The sequence below is a fragment of the Etheostoma cragini genome, chromosome 21 (assembly GCF_013103735.1).
Source record: "Etheostoma cragini isolate CJK2018 chromosome 21, CSU_Ecrag_1.0, whole genome shotgun sequence".
Lineage (NCBI taxonomy): Eukaryota > Metazoa > Chordata > Actinopteri > Perciformes > Percidae > Etheostoma > Etheostoma cragini.
In genome coordinates, this window is record NC_048427.1 from 495,707 (window position 1) to 517,293 (window position 21,587).

The 21,587-nt window shown below is 43.7% G+C and overlaps 1 protein-coding gene across 5 annotated transcripts in view; it reads left to right on the forward strand.

Annotated features, from left to right (window-relative positions):
- Nucleotides 1–21,587, forward strand: part of baiap2b (BAR/IMD domain containing adaptor protein 2b) — a 69,803-nt gene that overhangs the window by 9,941 nt on the left and 38,275 nt on the right. For 3 of the 5 annotated variants that reach the window (XM_034859991.1, XM_034859992.1, XM_034859995.1), the window contains exons 2-3: nt 7,967–8,042; nt 13,316–13,402. In XM_034859991.1, coding sequence (XP_034715882.1) covers nt 7,967–8,042; nt 13,316–13,402 — 163 coding nt within the window. The remainder of the gene's footprint in view (nt 1–7,966; nt 8,043–13,315; nt 13,403–21,587) is intronic. The other 2 variants (XM_034859993.1, XM_034859994.1) reach the window with 1 other exon arrangement.

Sequence of the window (21,587 nt, forward strand, 5' to 3'; positions counted from 1 at the left end):
GGGGGGGGGGGTCTCCCTCCAGATTTAGAGGCCAACCATTCAATTCTAAACCGATTATCAACGCATCTCGATGCAACAATTTCTTTATGGACATTTACATTAGACTTGGAAATTTCCAGCATACATTTTTAGCAAGAAGAATACAGTGTAGAGAGCGAGACAGTAGAAAGATAATAACTGTAATAATAATAACAATAAAAACCTTTTGGCTATAATAGGACATTCACCATAAATTATCATAAAGTTTCAGGTGTCCAGGTATTTATCCCCCCCGAAGTGATGGCATGAGGGACAAAGGAGTCCTTGAGTCCGCTGGTCCGACACTTGGGAAGGAACAGATCCATGTGTGTCCGTTTGAAAATCCTTGCGTGATTTCAAAAATAAGATATACATCTAAAATTGAGTTTGTTAGATTTAGACATACAGGATTTGTCACACCCAAGTTGTAATGAAATGTTTTGTCTACTGAGGTTTTTATTGTGTAGCTTAAGCCGTAAAGATGCTGAGTCAGCGTCTCTCGCAGTGATCCTCATGTCAGAGGCTGAGTCATGTTTGAAAGTGGAGAACATGAAACATGAGGTGGTCACATGTAAAGTGGATCAACAGCCTTCATGAGTTTTGCCTTATTATTGTATACATATGTCTTATTACATCATGTGTATACAAAACATTTTATTTCTGCACTCTTGCCTAAACTCTAAGATGTCGTCCATTTTCATCCTTCAGTTCCCCGTCGTTGAGGGCTGTCTGACAGCAACGTGAAGCTGTGAAGATATTCCAAATATGTATCCCTAAATCTGTTTGCATCATTGGGTGAATTTGGTGGTTTGAAGGGTTGGTTTGGACTCACCAAAGACCCACAATAACACAACTTATAGTTTTTGTGTAGTAGTGTGGTGACTTTGAAGATCGCACCGAAAACGGCTTCGGACGAACGGGTTTCTTCTTCTTTTTTACACTGTTCATTGTATGAATACTTATAATAGAAATATGAATCTGTTGCCTGAAGCCACATGCTTTCACTCAGTTATTTTTAAGTCTTTGTCTCCACCTGGTCTGTCCCTGTCCCTCCGTCCTGGCTTGGGTTTGCAGGTCCCTTCTCCCTGGTTAATCTGTGTGGCACAGAGCGGCTCAGCAGGTCCTAATGGTGCCACATGGCTGCCTTGGCTTTACAGTAATTTACGCCCCAACATGATATGAACCTGCTGCTGTTTGTGTAGGCTCTGACTCAGCTCACACACTCGTCTCCTGCCGCCAACCGACACACACACACACACACACACACACACATACTCCTGCACACGCACAGGCTGCCTTCCTTACGCCACAGAGGCAGAGCCAGCTAGGTCATAATGTTCTGAACTACTGCTTCTTATGCTTGCTCTTTTTCATTTAGCTGCAACTGTGCTTACACGCAGTGGTGTGTTCTAATGTATTTTAGTGGGTATACTGTACTATATAAATACATATATGGGTTCTGGGTTTCCTTCCTTAGGGAAATGTTGAGTGTTAAAGACTTCATTTCCTGAATTTTGATACACTTTATTGCTCATTTATAGTAGAAATCCCTTCAACAATTCAAAATATATCAAATATAATGGAAAGTATTTCATTGCACACTTTTAAGTGGGTATATGTAAATCCTGGAGCTTTCTTAGTTGGTGTACTGCATGTCACGTAGACTACACCACTGCTTACACGTGTGGGAAGTACGAGGGTTTTGCTCCCGGATAGTCCCAGTAAACTGCTGTACTTCTACTTTATTTTAACACTTTTTAAGTTTCAGAAGGCTTCAGTATCTTCTCCCCAAGGCTCGAATTATACTTCTTTGATGCCTGGGGCTATGATTTAATTTTTGCAGATTTAGACAGATTTTCAACACAATTTCTGTATTTTTCCCCCCATCCTAGTTTCAATTCTACTCTTCTTCCTTCCATCTATTCTACCATCTGTTGGTATGTATTCACTTCTTTGTGTACCATATCTCCTCACTACTTTTCTTCTTTGTGTCCTTACTTCCTTTCCTTGACTGAGCAAAGTAGGAAAAATTCTATACCAAAAAGTGTATTTCTCTGGGGTATTTTAGAGGATTTAACGGATTTAAGTGCTGGGGTTCTTCACACTTAGTACTTTGACAACATTGAGCACTGGGTACATTTTTTTTGTACATTGGGTGAGCGGGGGGGAGGGGTTGTGCTATTTCCAAGACTGGTCCAGAACCCTGCAGGGACCTCAGGAGCAACAATTGACCCAATTACACCAGTGATGCATATATTGCACATTTAAAAACCATATATCCTCGTGTTCCCTGAAACTGAATCTCGTGATATAGGCCACGCCCATTTCTGCATAGACTCTTATGCGTGAGAAATCGCGATTTATTAAAAACCTACTTTGCCGAACTCCTCCTAGACTGTGTGACAGATCTGCACAAAACATGGCACACAGCACCTCCAAACGTACCTGACAAACTCATCAGAATATTTTTTATTGGATGGAAATTGTGCACATTACGCACAAACAAATGTGTGTAGCTAACTATAAAAACACCAACTTTACCATATCCCGGCCAACATAAATGCTATCAACGCAAAACTTTAGATTCTTGTTTGCCATAACCCTCTGGAGAAATTTGGAGGGTACCACGTAGGCCACTCCTGAGACCACCCCGGCAGCGGGGTACTGAGTGGTGGAATAGGGCGTCACAGGGTAGATTAGCAATGGATCATGGACCTCACCTACCAGAATCTACACATTTGGACCACTAGGTAGCGCTGTAATGACGTCAAAAGTGTTTTTGCCAAGAACTTCTACATTACCCATCACACATTGGAAGAACTGAGATAGACGTGTTCCTTGAATCAAGATGAATCACGTGATATAGGCCACACCCATTTTTAGTTAAGACTTTTTTTGCTATATTACTCAAGATATTTCCCATTGTTTGCCTCCCCACTGTTACTTTGGGTTCCTCTTTTGCGCTCCCCGGGTCGCCTTGAGACTTGGACCCCGTCACAACTGCTCCCAGTTCTAGTTGCATTTTGGTTTTGCTAACTAGAATTTGAGATTTGAGGAGCGTTCACACAAACATATACTTCTGATGTGTGTTTGCTTCAGAGAAATGTTAGTTTTCTTCATGCCTCCCCTTATTATTAATGGCTTGTATAACCTCTGACTCTGTTCCCCATCACTCGTCTGTCATGGGACATGTTGTCCACGTGCTGCCACGTTGCTCCAATGGATCCATTAACCTTGGTGTTGAGGACTGGCTGCCACCTAGTCCAGATCCCTCTCCTCACATTAGCCATCTGTCATGGCCACAGTGGCACTTCATTTACAAAAGAAACAGCTGGGTTACAGCTGGAAAAACAAGAGTACAACAACAATCCACAGGATCCTTTTTCTCAGGAGAAGGATGTGCTGCAGTGGGAAATGGGTTTGGATCCAGAACAGTCTCAGTCTAAGTTTTACAGTCTAAAGTCAGTTGGTTTTATTGTTGAGCAGCAGCTCAACATTAGTTTGGCTTTTAGTTTTGCATTTTATATTTATCTGGAACAATCAACATACTTTTGAAAGAGGGGAAAAAAACAATCAAAACACATATAAAACACAATCATATACACATTCATCTGATTCAATATAAAAAAGAAGAAGATTAGTTTGAGAAGGAGCAGCCAGCAATATGTTTATAAAGTCCCTACCCTACTTAACAAGAATACAATTTTGTAGACCGGGACGTCTCTGCAGTACCAGAATACCTTATATAATACACCCCCCCCCCTCCCAATTTAGCTACAAGCTAACAAACAAACACAACAAGGGCTATCACTTGAATGGTGTTTTGAGCTAACGTTAGCAATCCACACACATAGAAAGCTTAACCGTTTTTGAATTGATTCCCATTTTCTGTTATTGTTTTGTAATGGGAAAACGTTTAAATCTGAGCATGCACGACTCAAATCTGCACTCAACCCACATCAGGGAGTGACAGCCCCCATGTGTAATTCTAAATAATGAGAACAAAACTGTTGATGCATCCACACGATACAAGCCTTCTGTGATGACACAAAAATAAAAAAATATCTATATTCAACATTCAGCTGTGTTAATGAGACACAAAGCACGTCCATGGGAGCCTTCCCCTCCAACGCTGCAACGTGATAACACAATGCTTGCGTTGTCATCAAGTTTTCGGGCATCTGATTATTGAGGTGATTAGCCGTGTAATTAAAACGCATGGCCGAAGCACATGGGGCTGAGTGAGACAAAGCAGCGTTTTCTTAGTAATCCCTTTCATTTAGCAATGCACCGGGTCAAGCATGGTCTTTCATTCAGTGGCAAGCTAATCAGCCTCTGTCCCTGATGCTAGAAGAACAAGCTCAGCTGATTGAGAGTGGATTAAATCCAGGACCGGCCAACTTCATGATCCTATTAAATTGTCCCCTAAACCGAATGAGCATGTTGCAAGGAGGGGGGGGGGGACCTATCATGAATTAGTTTCATCATTACCATGTGCAGGGCAGCACTGATGTGGATTGACAGGTGCAGTGAGTGTTTCAGGGTTCATCAGAGGAGTCTTCTCGGGACATCATTTGCAGCTTTAACATGGTTTGTGTGTGTGAAGGGCAGAGTACCGACTGAACCCAGTTTGTAAAAGGTCAAGAGCTTCAAATTGGCACCAAACCGGTGTTCAACGCAACAAGCTGTTCCGTAGCCATGGATAGTTTGAGGAGTTGAGCTTATTCTATGGCATAAAGAAAGTCTTTTCTCGTGTTGTATGCACTTCTTCCCAACTTGTGTATCAGTGTCAATCTGTGTGTGTTTATTCACACGTGTCAGTAACTTCTTCTGAACCACTGAAAGGATTCTGACAGCCACACAGATTCAGCAGAAGAATGAAACGCATGAGGCCAAACCTGTCCCGAGAGTGATTACACAACACATCCCATCACTCACTCACGCTCGTTCTCAGGCATAGAACACACACACACACACACACACACACACACACACACACACCTAGTCACAGAGACATTCCCTGGCCCTTTCTCTCTCTGTAGATCTGTTGATTTAGACATGAGAACCGGGCCACTCTCCATCTTTTCTGTTTATTCTTTTGTTGATTGTCTCTTTCTTCCTGCCAAGCGCTGGTACAGCCGCCGCGATGATTACCGCTGCTGGAGCGCTTCCACCGACTTGGTTTGTTTAGCAGCCGACGCCTTACGTAACAGAAAATACACCCAGATACTGGGGGAGTGGGGCGAGAGTATAAATAGGTTTGTTTGTCCTCCAGAAACGTCACTAACCTCATTTTTTTCTACTTTTATTTTTCATTATTTACTTTGTGGAGCAATAGAAACATCTTTGAGAATCTGTAGCAGGATTCTTTTGATCAGAGAAACCAGCCTCACATAGATGAACATCCCGTCCCACTTATGGTATATTCATTATAAGCACATTGCAATCCCAATCCCACTCATCTTCACTTCCCAAGTTTTCTTTCCCCTCCTCATTTGAGCACCTTGAAGCTGTTCACTCCCCATTCACTGGGAAGTCAGCCTTTTTTTCTTCTTCTTCTTGCACCCCTGCGTCGTCGTGTTCTACTTCCTACTTCCTACTTTTTTTGAAGTCATGGTAAAGTTAGAGTACCAAGGTGACTGTTGTGAGCCAGCCGGCGGGCATTAGCAGGCGTCCCTCGTAGCGAGCAGCCACGAAAAGATGTCCGTCCACCTCGCACGTCCCCTCCTCTCCACCCTGCCTTATGCTCATTCCTCTGTCCTCTGTGTCCACTTTAGCCTTCTTACTTTTCTACTCCCACCCTGTGAAATATTTTAACTATATATTTACCCCTTTTCTCACATTAAAAACACCTTGCTGCCTTTTTATCTGAACTAGTATCTGAACTAAATAAAGACCGGCTTGTTCTGCTGGCGGGATCTTGAATATCCAAAGGCTGCTTGTTTGTTGTTGCAAAGTTAGAAAAATAAGTCCCAGAGAAAGAATTATTGTTTTTTTGTTGTTAATTTTTTTAAATTGCTGGCTGATACTGCAAGAAGTGAAAGTGCAGCTTGGACTGAGGGGGAGGTTGAGTCACTGCAGAGACACAGACTAAATCTCATCATGTTTTTCTTAGATTTTTCCTCTAGTTAACAGACCTCTGCTTGTTGTTGTGCGTCGTGCTGTGGACACGCTCCACTGCCTCTGTGCTCACCGATACTTGGTCGTCTTTTATGAAAGAGGGAGAGAGATTCACCCCCAAATTCCACAGGATGCGTAAGGGCTGTGGATCCGATCCGGAATGGCGGCGGAGTCATGAGGTTTCCGTTAACCTCAGTGTGTGTTTACACTGACTGCGTCCCGACTCCGGCCCAGCTCCGGGGATCCCCAGCCCTCCGGAGCAGATACTCCTTTTAGAGCTTCTATTTTAGCCAGAGCGCTCCGAACTCTGACTCACAGCGATTGCAAGGCTTTGGGTGAGTAATGTGTTGGTCTCGGGTACTTTGGGCCTCTAAATTGTAAATGGACTACCTTTTTATAAGATTCACCTCTTTACACCCACATTCACCGCCAAGCAAGGCGCTGGTCTGCCTACGGGGCCACTTGGGGTTCAGTGTCCAGCTCGAGGACATGCAGACAGGAGCAGCCGGGAATCTAACCACCAACCGCTCTACCTCCTGAATCACAGCCTGATTAATCACCAATTCTTGGAATCCCAGTTAACATAACGTATGTGAAGTGTAGTTTATTTTAAAATATAAATATATTAAGATTTTAATATTATAGTATTTTAGTATATATCTTATTTAACATGGATTTAAATAATACAAATAGTATTGTAACTTATAATATTACACGACTGTAGAATTATAGAAAAATAAATAGTTTTTGTGTCGGCGCTCCACAGTGTTTGTTTTAGAGTCTGTTACTTAAAAGAACAAATCCCATTGGTTAATGTCATAATCTTCAAAATAACTAAAAGAAACAGCCGGAGCCCGGATAGGTCAGTTGGTAGAGCGGACACCCATGTGTAGAGGTTTACTCCTCGGCGCAGCGGCCGCACGTTTGACTCCTGACTTCACCTGTCTTAAGCCTAAAAGTGCCAAAGAAATGATCTTTAAAAAATGGTTTTAAAAAGACGTTTAGTTAGAGTGGTTTGTGAACGAGGGCCATTACGTTTCTGTGTGTGTTTTTTTTTTGATTTTGTCCACCTGGATCTGCAAGTTCCCTGCAGCTGAGTTCTGTTGCATCTTCAGACCGGAGCCGGGTGTCGCCGTGGTGCCACATGATGTTTTTAGTGTTGGATCTAGCCATGTTTGATGATTTAGTTTTGGTTTTATTTGTCATGGTTTGAGACATCTGCCTCTGAAATGTGATACCACCAGAGATAAGTGAGAAAATGCTCTATTTATAATTTGGGTGAACTGACCCTTTTTGGAAAAAAATGAAGAAGAAGCAATTAGCAGGAACAGTGTGCTAGAGTTCAGTGAGTGTGAGGGAGAAAGAAACCGTGATGGGTCCAGGTCTGCTGCTGAGCTGACGGGAGTCGGCAGCCAAAACCGGGTTTTATTTTAATAAAGGCGGCAGGGGAGGTGAGAGGAAACGCACACAAACACACACAGACACACACAAATCACAACATATGCACAAAAACCCTCAAAGTCACTTGTTCTCTCTCTTTCTTTCTCTTTATATTTCATCCCTCCAGTCCTCGCCATGAGCTTGAAATGAATCCCTGCTGCACTCCTCTTCCTCCTGGTTGGCTCAGCTGACTCTGCTGTGTGTACGGCTGTGTGTGTGTGTGTGTGTGTGTGTGTGTGTGTGTGTGTGTGTGTGTGTGTCCATGTCCATGCCCGTGCCCCAGTAGAGAGTGGGGCGCCGTGATTGTAGCTCATATCAGCGTTTGGATCTGTATTTTCCTGCTACTTGACTAACCAAAGGTGCTGTTTTTCTTCTTCCCTTTTTTTAGTCCATCATGGAGCAGTTCAACCCCTGCTTACGGAACTTCATAGCCATGGGGAAAAGCTACGAGAAGGCGCTCACCAGTGAGTACAGCAACCATTTCTGGTTTTCTCTCTGTCTTTGTCCTTCCTTCACCATTCCTCCTGTCTGTCCAGTAGTCCAGGCCGAGGGCCGTCTGCGTTCATATCCCCCTAATGTTCCCTGAGTAGGGATGTGGTGGGGTGACTTCTGCGTCAAGCCCTCCTCAATCCATAAACTGGATGTATTTGAACTACAAAAGCTACTAGCTAGCGACTGTTGCTAGTCTGTTAAAAGTGACAGCAGTAATGCCCCCCCCCCCCTCACAGAATATCTTGTCCAAAAAAATGTGTTCTGAAATGTTGAAAGATGTGCTTTTTAGAGATGACACTCTGAAGTTATTGTCCTCCGGTTGTTCCACTGTGATGGTGTCCATGTCCATGTCTTCCTCCCTCCACTGGTTCATTAATCAGATGTCCGCCTCTACTGTACGTCCTTTGTCATTGCTTTATGTGGCTTGCACAGGTGTGTTTGCATGGTCGTGTGTATGTGTGTATGTGTGTGAGAGCGACTGAAATATTGAGGTGTTCATGCAGCAGTGTCTCAAGGTTAAAAACAAAAGCACTGGAAATGTCTTGGGGGAGCTAAGTGGAGCACGAGCCAATGGGAAGTGGAACAAGAGGAGTCGCGAGAATAACGGTTCCCCTCGTGGGGCCGAGGAAACGAGAGCGAGCCGGTATCCAGGACAGAACGGGTGGGAAAAAAAGAGAAAAAGAACGGGGTGCAAAAAACGGTTGAGAGAGAGAGAAATATTTACATGAGAAAAAACTGACTTTCAAAAAAAAAAAATGTGTACAGATAAACAGCCTTCGTCACTTCCCTGAGGAATGTCCTGCAGCCTGTTCGTGTTTCATGGATTTCTTTGATTTCTTTGATTAGAGTCACCCAGTCGGCATTGATAAAGATATTTCATGATTCCAGATTGACGCTAACAAAGCCATGTACATGTCGTCAGATAAGACGGGCCTCCAAGCATGTTCGGCTCATCTATTGATAAGAAAACTTTTTTTCATGTCCCTCTGCTGAGGAGGCAACAGGGACCGTATCATGTTTTGAGCGATGGTGCAGCGGTGCTTGGTACGTGGAGCCGGGCTCTTCTTCCTGTGATTGGAGGCGAAACGCAGGGAAGACTCGGCAGCCCGCGGGACGCATAAAGGATGCCTCGCTCCCATCTGATGGAGCGGGCTAAAAATAGCCCTGCGACTCCCCGAGTGGGGATCACACTTCATCAATGCCAGGCAGCGGCACAGAGGCAGGGTTTAGAGTAGGGCAGCGCACCCGGAGAGTGTCTATTGTCGCTGGAAAAATGCCAGTGCAGCCTCTGGTTTCTTCAAAGTAGAACTGGGGGGGGGGGCAGGTTTGCATCTCTGGGGACAGTGGAGACCGGCGTGATGGAGGGAGGAAGCTGACTTGGTCTGTTTGTTTGAGTCTGAAAGAGTTTGGGCTTGATTGGACTGGATGTGAGTATAGTGTGGATTGGGATGCGGTGCTTAGCCGGAGTTCAGTCTTTATTAAAATAGGTTCTTACAGATTAGTGCAGCTCTGTCGGAGCTGCGAGGCTGGAAAATATTATTATAATGTCGTAGAGGCGGAGAGAAGATCTCACCTGGGAGAGGTTCAATGTTTGGAAGGAGAGAGATCAGCAGCCTAAGCACCGATTTGGTAGTTTAAAGGTCAGAAGACATCTAGTCTTAGGTTAAAGTTCATTAATTTTGGCTATGAGAGAGATCTAGATTTAGAGCTGCAAAGATGAATCGAACTATTGAATTAATCACCAAATATTTTAATAATTGATTGATCCGTTTGAGTCATTTCTGAGGAAAAAACTGCCATTCCTGTCTGTTTTCTAGTTTCTTCTCTCCTCTGTGCCAGTAAACTCAATATCTTTGAGTTGTGGACAAAACAAGACATCGGAGGACGTCATCTTGGGCTTTTGGGAAACACTGATCCACATTTCTCTGACATTGTAGAGACCAAACAATTACTCCATTAATTGATAAAATAATCAACAGATTATTTGACAATGAAAATAATCCTAAATTGCATATTTCAGTCAGTGTAACGACAAATGATTTATTTTTGGATAATCCGCCAACTATTTCTTCATGTTATAGATTTATAAATCTGTAAATCTCAGAGTTTAAAGTGACGTCCTTAAAACTGCTGGTTTTTTTGCTTGTTTTGTAAGATGTAATGTTGTCCGTGTGATACAGCTCTAAACTACACTCCGAGTACAGTCACTAAAAGAGACCCGCAACGCATCAAAGCAAAGCTTTCTGGGAGGGGATTTGATTTAAATCAAATTAATGTGTATCTCAGCTGATCAAGACTTCTTCTTTGTTTGTGTTTCAAACTCTCCGCTCTGTATCGGCTTGAAACCGCTCTTCTAACCCTCTTCACAGGCAGAACCCTCCTTCTCCTCCTCCCTTTCTTCCCCTATTCTCCTCTTTTGCTGTCATTTTTCAACGGACAGATCTCCTCAGGCTAATCCCGCCTCCCCCGTCCCCGCTCTCCACCCGCCTGGGTTTCTCCAGACATCGATTCAATTAGGCTCACCTCCATTTCATCTCTCGCAATCTTAAATCCCACCTGAGCTTAAAGGTCTTATGACATGCTGCTTTTTGGATGCTTTATATAGACCTTAGTGGTCCCTAATACTGTATCTGAAGTCTCTTTTATATAGACCTTAGTGGTCCCTAATACTGTCTCTGAAGTCTCTTTTATATAGTCCTTAGTGGTCCCCTAATACTGTATCTGAAGTCTCTTTTATATAGACCTTAGTGGTCCCTAAAACTGTATCTGAAGTATTTTATAAAGACCTTAGTGGTCCCTAATACTGTATCTGAAGTCTCTTTTCTATAGTAGACCTTAGGGGTTCCCTAATTTCTCTCTCTTTCTCATGCGGGGGCCACATTCTCTGGGCGGGCAAAGCAGAGAAAGGGGAGGTAACCTTGCCCCTTATGACCTCATAAGGGGCAAGATTACAGATCTTCCCATCTGAGCTTTCATTTTCTCAAAGGCAGAGCAGGATGCCCAGGGCTCGGTTTACACCTATCACCATTTCTAGCCACTGGGGGCCATAGGCAGGCTGGGGGGACTCATATTAATGTTTAAAAAAAACTCAAAGTGAAATTTTAAAGTCAGGCTCAAGGAAAGCCAGACAAAGGTCCTGGATTGTCTCTTTGTCATACTCTATCTGGAAGGGTTGCACTGCTTTGGACAGATTAACTGCATTTTATCACAGCTCATGGTTTTGATAGAGAAGTAAAACCAGACCAGGTTGTTTTACAAGCCTGTTCAAAACTCTCTACTGGAGATTATTTTAAGTATGTCTACAGACTGAGCAAGACGCCGTCTTCATTTTTCAGAACAATAACTTGCATAGCAGTGGTCTGCGTCACTGTGGACTCCACATAAACAACCAGAAGTGAACCTGCACTTAGAATAGATAGCCATGTGGATATATAAATATGTTGTGGTCTCTCCCCCCCCCCCCTTGGAGATTCTGCATGACTTTCCACTTGCAGTTTAAAGCACGAACTCGCATCAACGTGAGAGCGTTGTAATCAACTCAGCCCGGCATCCATATGTATCTCCCAACTGGACATGTGTCCTCTGTCTTCATGGCTGTCACTCGCTGTGTGGGTAACCCCCCCCCCCCCCCCCCCCCCCCCCCCCCCCCCCCCCCCCCCCCCCCCCCCCCCCCCCCCCCCCCCCCCCCCCCCCCCCCCCCCCCCCCTCCCGAACCTGCTTCCATTCCCCGTCGCTGCTGCTTGAGGCCATCTTGTCCCAGTTTTTTAAGACCTGAGTCACTGTTCTGTCTCAGCCAGTGTCCCTGGCCTGTGTGACAATGCATCGCAGTGAATAATACTGACATACAGTATTTGAATTGCAATGTGCTTTGACGTTATTGCTGTGGATTTTTGGCCAGCAGACTTTATTGTTAAGACGGTGCTGTTTTAGGACTTTTAAGATTCAGTCCAGCCTAACAACAAAACCAAACGGGTTCTCCTTCCCTATAGAGGAATCGAGCCATGTAGATAGTTTGTGATTAATCTGGTGAAATGTCCTTTCTGAATGCTGCAGGTAGCACAAATGAAACTCAAGTGTTGAAACCACATCGTCTCATATCACAACTACAGTATCTACGTTAAAGGTGCCGTAAGGTAGGATTGGGAAGATCCAGGTCTTAGCCAAAGAATTTAAACATGAATAACTTCTTAGTTCCTCCCTCCCTTTCTGGTAAAGCCCAAATGGTAAGATCCTCCCCCCACAAGGGAGAATTAATGTGTGTGCCTGGGCAGTGATTGACACGCAGTTAGACATCCCGCCTTGGCCCTGATTGGTGCGTCTGAACAGGGAGCTGTGGATTTTTACAAATCACTCTGCAAGATCTAGGTGGTGCCAGAGGAACCAGATTTTTTTTTTTTTTAAGTACCTGCCTCATGTAGTTCTGCTGGAACATAGTTGTCAGATTCAGCAACTATGACAGAAAATTAGTTTTATAAATCTCTCCCACTGCATCTTAAAGCTGTATTTGATGTATTAAGAAATGTTAAGCTGGCTTCTGATGAGCCCTTTAAACTCAAAGTGGACTTCCTGATCCTGTTGCATTGTCTCACTTGTACTTGAAACATCTTGCCCCCAACGGCGCATGCTCTTACGTCGTTTTTACGAACGCAGGTTGTTGCTACAGGTTCTTGTTTTTTTCCGTCTGGACACTTTTTTTGCAGATTGGAGACTACTTTGGGTGCCAGATGATAAAGAGTATGTTGATTTGACAATGGCCTTTTAGGAAAGTTATCCGCAGTTAACACTAATTACTAGCTACATCATTTCAACAGGCGATATCTATGGTTTGCACAAAGGAGCTGCCAAATATCTACTCTGAAGCTGTAGGAGGGGCTCTATAGAGAAACCTGTAGTGGAGTGGGGCGGCTATAGAAACCTGTGAGCAAAAAGCAAGACAACCACAAATAAATGGCCAAAACTGCATAACGTGCCCTTTAAAGGTAAAGGCTTTAACAGATTTTTGCAAATGAAAACTTGTGAAAGCTTGGGATTAGTCTCTCTAGCTTTCTCTCTGTATCTGTAGTTGCCTCCATAGAGCTTTTTCTTTTCCTGCCTGGTCTCCATTTCCGCCTGTCGCTCTTATTTCCCATGCCCAACCTTGCCTCTCTGGGGAGGGGTGGGCTTGTAGAGGAGGGTTGCAGAGCTGAGGAAGATCATTTCAACTCCGCACCCCTGATCTGATGCCCCAATGCTTCCATGTTTCCAGGTGTCACATATGCTGCAAAGGGCTACTTCGACGCTCTGGTGCGGATGGGCGAGATGGCCAGCGAAAGTCAAGGCTCTAAGGATCTTGGTGAGTCCTCGTAGTGGCTGTAGCACCCCTGGTGGGGTGGAGGGGGGTTGCACAAGCAGATGGTGAATGGGATGGCTCGTGCTGTTGAGCAGAAGCAGCTGATGACCAAATCTGAAACTGGACACACACACACACACACACATATACACACACACATACATTTTTTACAGTAACTCAGTACTTAAATGCCTGTAAAAACAGAGCAATTGTCTGTATTGTACCGCAATTTGGAGCTTATTTGAAGGCATTATTACACACAATTCACATAATCAGACCCGATAATTAATTGTTCATTTTTTTCCCAGCATGCCCGTTTGGATAATCTCTTGTTTCCCTCACATTCAGGAAAGATAAAGACTCTCCAGTTGTTTTTATATTGCGCCGCTGTGAGCCATTAATGAATTTACACATTTGTCTGGCATTTGATATTCACGACAGCACACATGGCGAGGTTGATTTGCTCTACTCTACACATCTGTACATTTATAGACCTTTATAAAAACAAAATCCTCCTGTTTGACTGCTGCTTCCAGTGGCATGTGAGGAACGACCCTCCCACGCAGTGGTGGTCTGGTTTCAGTTGGATCAGCCCTGGTTCTGCTCCTTATAGACTTAACCATAGTGATTATTTGCATTTGCGAGAATTAAACACCCATTTCTAAGGAGATACACCGGTAGGAACATCTGAATAAAGGAAGACAGGCCTGTATGTCACTGTCGTGCTGTGTGCAAAAGTTGTGTCACAGTTGGAGACTCAGTCACATGCCAGGGAGTGGGACTAGTCTGCGTTAGGTCTGGACCAATGCATCCTCTTTGTTTTTCACCCTAAATGGGACTTAAGACACCAGGCTGGACGGAAACAGCATGGGACAGGAAGGAAGGAAAGAAGGAAGGAAAGAAAGGAAGGAGGGAGGGATGGTGAGCTGATGGTTTAACAGGGATATCTGAGGCAAGGGAGGAAGATCTAAAAGCCGGATTCATTATTCACGAGGAGACTGTTTTCGGGGCGCGCCCTCGCACTTCTTCTCGCGCCTCGTCATTTCCGTTTCCCTCCCTGCGTCTCTTTTGAAATAAAAACCCACCTGAGCGTGTGCACACAATCATTTTGAGTGGTGAAAATACAAACCGATTACTATCCCTCCATTCAGCTTCAGCTCCATAACTCCCACTGTGATGTGGTTGAAACCACTTTAAGACTGCACTTGCTGCCATAGTCTTGCAGCTTCATTGTTCGTACAAGCCTATGACTCATCTAAATGTTCAATTATCCAAACCCACCTCAGGGTATGAGTAAAGACTATGGTACAGCACGAACTATTATTTTCGTCTGTCAACTAAAATGGTAAAAAGTAAATACCATTTTGTGTTTTTTTTTTTAAATAATAAAATCTATATTTAACTATATAAAAGCGTACAAGATTTGTTTTGACATCACAATGACTCAATTAAAAAAATGCATTAGCGTGGTGTGCAAACTTCTCAACAGGACATCCCATCATCCATCTGTACATCCCCATTTCCATCAGCTTGTTGTGCATTTGCTGCTTTGTGTCTAACTCAGCTGTGCTTTTGTACTCTTTTGTCTGCGTGCTTGTTAGAGTTGCCTGTTTTTGTTCCTTTTTTGATTTCTTTTTGCCAAACCATGACTCAGCAGTCCTTTAGCTCAGCGGAGCCTCCCTCCGCCTCCAGTGACATGACAGACTAAGCTGAGCAGAACGGATCGATGCCGTGCCCACCAATCGGTTCAGGGCTGCTGGGGTCTGACGGCGCTTATTGCTTGGTGGATGCGTTGGCATATTCCATGACTCGTGTTGAGTAAATTAACTTAAATGCTAATTACCTGACAACATGCAAAGAGCGAATAGTTTAGTTTTAGGAGGATTCATAAATTGTAACTTTAGTTTTGATAAAATGTAAGTTAGGGAAGCACAATATGTTGTTTTTGTTAATCGTTACAGCGATATCAACTGCCGTGATAAACACATCTCGAAAGACTGCGACATGTTCCGAAACCTACAGCGATTTTGTGAGTTAGCAGAAAGAAAATATCAGCAGGCTCTCGGCTTATTTCTTTCTCTAAAAGAGGTCAGGGGAAACATTGAGCTCCATTGTCGTGGCATCCAGTGCAGTGAAAGAAAATCATAAGCCTGCTAGCTTATTATTAGCAGATAACAAGGATTGGGCATTTGGTTGTGTGAGTGTACAGATGTGTGTGTGTGTGTGTGTGTGTGTGATAATCACTCACCCTGGGCTTTACCTCACACTTCCTAATTCATGAGGACTGAAGGCAGATTTGTAAAATCGGCCAACTTGTGCATTTAATTGGGTTTTGTTGAGGGGGGGGGGATGTCCGGGCGCATCGGTGCCAAATTAATTGATCTCTCTTGACGCGGCAGAGCCTTCCTGCCTGAATTCACTCTGACCGTACTCGTTGAAACAATGTCATTAATTAAGATAAACAGCAGCTAATGGCATTAGCACATGAACAGGGATGTGGAACCGCGTGTGACGGGTTGGAATGAGGAGATGAGGGAGAGTCGGGTTTGAGAACTTGATGGCGAAAGTGACGAGTATCATGCACTTTAGTGCGGAGAATAACTGGACTGGTTGATTTTAATATGGACATGGTTGTAAGGGCTAAAAAAAGTGGACAAAAGGAAGCTAATGCAGTTCCGGTTCTCTCTCTGACCATTTAAGGTCCCCACTATAGGGCTATACACATATTTAGCATCACAGAGATTGGCCAGATCTCACGAGAGTTCGGTCCTGAGACTGAAACGGGTCGCAAACAATGTTCATTTTCTCCTGATGCGCCCGTCGGAAAAATGCCATTTTAGTGTCAGAATGTTCTGGAGATATGTGGATTGTGAGGAATGGGTCCAATATCTACTTTGGGGTCTACGGGGCAAAAGAATCGCTCATGATCTGTTGGGGCGTCTCGGTTCTAAACTGTCTCTGGTTTGGCATTATTTTGATGATATTGATTAGATTCTTAGTATTGTTATATATTCCGTATCTTCCGGTATTCTTACATCTACCAGTTAAATATGTGCTGGTTTACACCAAATCTTCCATTTCGATATAGGTCATTAAATATCTCAATAACAATATATATATCACTACTTAAATCAATGAATAAAGTATATGAAATAACCACATAGTAAAGGCACTTAAGAACTTATTAGTGCAAAATAAACACAACATGCAACATCAGAATGTAAAGCGCCGGTTAAATAACGTACATATTGCTGTTAACGCAGTCCGGATGCTGGTTTCTCGACATTGCGATATAAACAACATAGAAAAACATACACAAAAGACATTTTTGACGTTGTCTTGATGTTTTACATGTTGTCATATTGCCCAGCCCTATGGAGCATACCCATCACAGCTGGAGAAATCCACACCTAAGCACTCCCCTTATTGGGAAGACTATGAAATACATGTGGATTGAAACTTGAATAGTTGATTTATAAATGAAAGCTCAATCATTCCAAACTAGACCCTAAAGTGCACTCTAAATGCATGTTTCACAACAACGTCACAGCTCATTACCATTTATACAATTAGACCAAAGTTCCCCATAACCAACCGTAGCGTTTTAACTCCTCTTCTCAGTAACACTGTTATCTGAATAAGAAAAAACTGCAGAACAGGTTATTACACTCAGATATGTTCATCGCTGCACTCTGGAGAATCCTCTAGTGCGTGTGATTGTAGCGTGTAGCTTTCCACATAAACAATCTGCTGTTTCAGGGAGTCACTTTAGAAACGGCAGCAGAGGCAGAGCAGCAGTTTAATGGTAGGTTTCAGCTGCCTACACATACACACATACACACACATACACACACACAAACAATACGTCTCACTATCTTTGTGGGGACCTTTCACTGACATAAAGCATTCCCTAGCCCCTTACCCAAACCTTAACCATCACAACTAAATGCCTAACCTTAACCCTTACCCTCACCCTAACCTTAACCTAATCCAAACCCTAATCCTAAAACCAAGTCTTAACCCCCAAACTGCCCTTTAATTATGTGGGGTCCAGCACTTTGGCCCCACAAAGCTGTCCGGACCCCACAAGTATACTGTATTCCCTGTTTTTGGACCCCACAAATACAGTTTAACAAGAACACACACACACACACACAGTATAATGTATACTGTACACCCTCACATGCTAGAGCAGGCGGTGCTCAAACTGAGTAATTAGGACCAAAATGAACCTTACGTGATCATTATCCACTCGTGTGGCCTAAATTACTCTGACTCACATCTCCACATGGTGGACACTTGTTCACGGAGAGCTCAGCCCTGACAGCTCGGCACAGGAAGAGGAAACGATGCCTCTCTGTGTTTCATTCAGTCATTCTTAATTTACCCGATGCTGTCAGAGCTTTGAACAACTGCTCTGCTGCATGACTGTGTGCGTGGATGCTCCACGACTGCAGTGTGTGTGTGGAGTGTCCTCCCACTCATCCTCTCCTCTTTCACTGCTGCGTTCTCGGTGTCTGCGAGCGCCCCCGCATCGATGTGGGAGCTCAGGCAGCCCGGGGAGAACACGCCGACTCTGCACACGTTTCTAAAAATAGAAGAAGCCAAACGCCTCGACTGGAGTGCTTTGGGAAGGAGGAGGAGAGACTGAGCACAATGCTCCATCCGCAGCCCAAAAATGTCTCGTTGGTGATGTCAGCACGGCTGAAAACACCGTCGTCTTCCTTCCGCATACTAAATATGGACATGGTTGTGAGGGGTAAAAAAAAAAAGAAGGAAGGAAGGAAACTCCTGCAGTTCCGGTTCCCCTCTCTGACCATATAAGGTCTCTGCTGTTCAGATGCAAATTTGAGCAGAGGACTTCATTCAGGTCTGCACTCTGGCTCTCAAACCTGAAGAAAAGCATTGATTCCTGGCTTTGCTTTACAAAATCTGTCAATGTAACTGATTTCAGATCAGTAGATTCTAGATGTTAAACTGCTGTTTTATACAGTTTATACATAGTCATATAGCTCCATCTGTCACATCCTCAGCTCTTCCAGCTGTTGCTTTTCATCCTTGTCTCCTTAGAACAGGGATAGAAACAGAAATGCAAATCTAGGATTATAAATAAAATTGACAAGATTGCAACATATAAAAAATCACTTTCCTAGAGCAACCTAAAACACCTTAAAGACATAAAAATGGGTCTAGCCCTCATGTTGTCCTTGGGTCAAATTTACCCCGTTTTCTGCTTTTTTATCACAAAAAATTGGCCTTCAAAATAAGTGCTGAAAATGTCAACATTAGAAATATCAAGGACGGTGTCCTGTGAGGACGGTGTCCACTCCCTAACTTTACAGCTAGATCGAGACATGAATTATATTCTATGTCACTTCCAAGGCTTCTAATCTTTTTGGCATTTGCAGATTTTAACTGAAAAATACTTGTTTTTTATTTTTTTAAATGGGATTTTTATAATGAATTTTGCTTTATTCAAAAATCAAAAGTGATGAATAACTTTGCAAGTTTTACTGGTAAATCAGCTTGTAACCCATATTGGTGGTACTGATCCGATCTTCACCCCTCTCTTTTAAAAATTAAAATCAAAATAAATACAAAAAAAACTAAAAGTACAGGACTCAACTGTTCCTGACCAACTTTCTGCTCTCTGCTAGACATTTCCTCCCAAATTGACGTGGTGTATCCACATGTTTTAGACTATTTTTGGCTCTTATTAAATTTCCCTTATTCCATCCTTTTTCTCTTCTAATTCTCATCATTGTCTCACATGTTCCCATTGCCGAGGGCTGACCACGCTTCAGCTTAACTTCCATCTCAAACAATTTAAGGTAAAATCACACGGCCAAATTTGAGGTCCAGGACACAATTATCCCTTTGGTTAATTAATTCGTAGGAACACGGTTTAGAAGAGCGTGTCGGCCTTCAAGGCACATTCCTCCACTTCATCAGGCATGCTGTTAAAGGATGGAGAGGCGTTCTCAAACAGGAACAAGCAGTGATACCACCGACTTAATTAGGCAACCGCAGGGGAGACTTTTATTCTGGAGGGTCAGAAATATTAAGAAAATCCTTCCTGCTGTTCAATAGTCATCAGAATTTTACTGTATAATTTTCTCCTCATTTGTCTCTGAAATAATTACGCTGGAAGGGAATCACCTCTCATTCTGCACAGCTGGATGGCGGCATGAGTGTTAGCTCATTGGAAGCAGAGGGGAAGAGGGAAGGAGTAATAAATACTCCTAAACAAGGACGGGGAAGCTACATCTTCAGGGACTCTGAGAGCTGAGACGATAGACTGATAGACTGCCCAGGTCAACATTGACTCTTATGTCCCCTCCAATTGTGTCTCGTTTAACATCTTCCAATTTGAAGAAAAACAACAACTGGTGACCTCGCCGTGACCCTGGTTTTTCTGAGCCAGCACACAGGCTGAGTTTACCTGGAGCTTAAACCCCAATCTGAATTCTGCCAGCGATCACGCTGTGAAGAGGGAAACTGCAGCAAGAGCACTCAAGTGTATTTAGTATTTAGTTAGTTTTTACCCCCCCCCCCCCCCCCCCCCCTTTACCAATGCCTTGTCATCTCACAACGTAATAGTTCCCCCACTCCGTCCTATCCTGCAGGGGACAGTCTCTGCTTGTGTCCAACCCTAAAACGATAGATTGTGGCATTTTGAATCATCAGTTTTATGATTTTCTTAATCTTCTTCTTCTTCTTCTTCTTCTTCTTCTGCATGTTCATTTCTCATCTCAAGACAAGAAAAATGGAAAACTTTAAAACAGTATGTGAGTGTTTCTGTGCAGAGGTGTGCACAAACTATTGGGCAAAGGCAAAAATGAGAAAGAAACAGCTTCTAGGATACTCTTGGGTACTTTGGCCAGCCAGAGGGGCTATTGGGCTAATCATGGGGACACTGGAGGGAACTACAGAGACACTTGGGTCAAGCAAGGGCAATGCTAGAGCCACCTGGAGGGGCAGTTGGGCCACACAGAGGGGCTCTCTGGCCAATCATTGGGGCACTTGATTAAACTGTTGGCAGTTGGGCCAACAGCATGGGCTCGGGTGCTAGTTATACACTGGGACTGATGAGAGGGCGTTTGATTTTACCTGGGGGGGGCATTTTTCTAATCACATGGACACTTGGGCAAACAGAGGGGCACAGTGGGCATTTTTTTGGCATCTTTACCTTAAATTACCAGGGGAGCATGAAAGAAGAGAGAGAGAGAGCGAGAGAGAGGTGTGCAGGAAACCTGCCGCAGGTCGGATTCGAACCGGTGACCTCTGCGTTGAGGAATAAACCTCTTTGTATGGTCGCATGCTCTAATAGTGGGCATTTTTTACCACTGTATGCTCCACCCTGCTGATGTCCTCTGGTCAAATTTGACCCATCTTCCAAAAGTTTCTCTATCTGAAATAAACAAAAAGAATTGATAAAAGAACAATGAAAAAAAGGACCAAAATTTGGTGAAAAGCTTCCAAAAACACCAAAAAATCGACAAAAACATCTGTAAAAGTGACAAAAATGTTGAAAAAAGTGACAGAAAAATTTGGGGAAAAACATTTGTCAACGGGAAGACAACACAAGGGTTAGATAACTTTCAGGATTATGGCACCCACTTACTGTGGACATTAGTTTTTTTTGTCTTTTATTTTAATTTCCAACCGGGGTCAAGTTACAGTCTAATTACCAAAACCCAAGTGACCGCTGTCAGATGGGACATGTGGCTATATCTTCACCTGTTTGCGCGTCATCAGATCAGCGCCACTGTACCAATTTAGCTTCCCCTTACTACCTCTGCCCTGTAGAAAGTCCTTGTCCCATAGAGTTAGCCCAGGACGGGAGGGAGGACAGGGGGGGGGGGAGGAACGAGAGACACAGAAGAAAGAGGAAGGCGAGACGGAGAGGGATGTGTTCCCGGCTCCTTAGCAGCCTGCAGACAGTCTCTGAGGGCAAAGACCCTGTCCCACCCGCCATTCATTACGACCCACACCACCTGTCACCTGCCTCCATGTCCTGTTTGTGTCTTCAGTCTCACATTTATCCACTCTTTCAAACACGCTGTGTTGTCAACAGTGCGCCGCATGTCTTCCTGAGTGCCATTTGACTTTCTAGAAGAGGTCCGGGAGGGATTGTGTAGTGTTTGAATGAGCGAATGAATCCAAAGGGCTAGTTAACGTGGCTTTA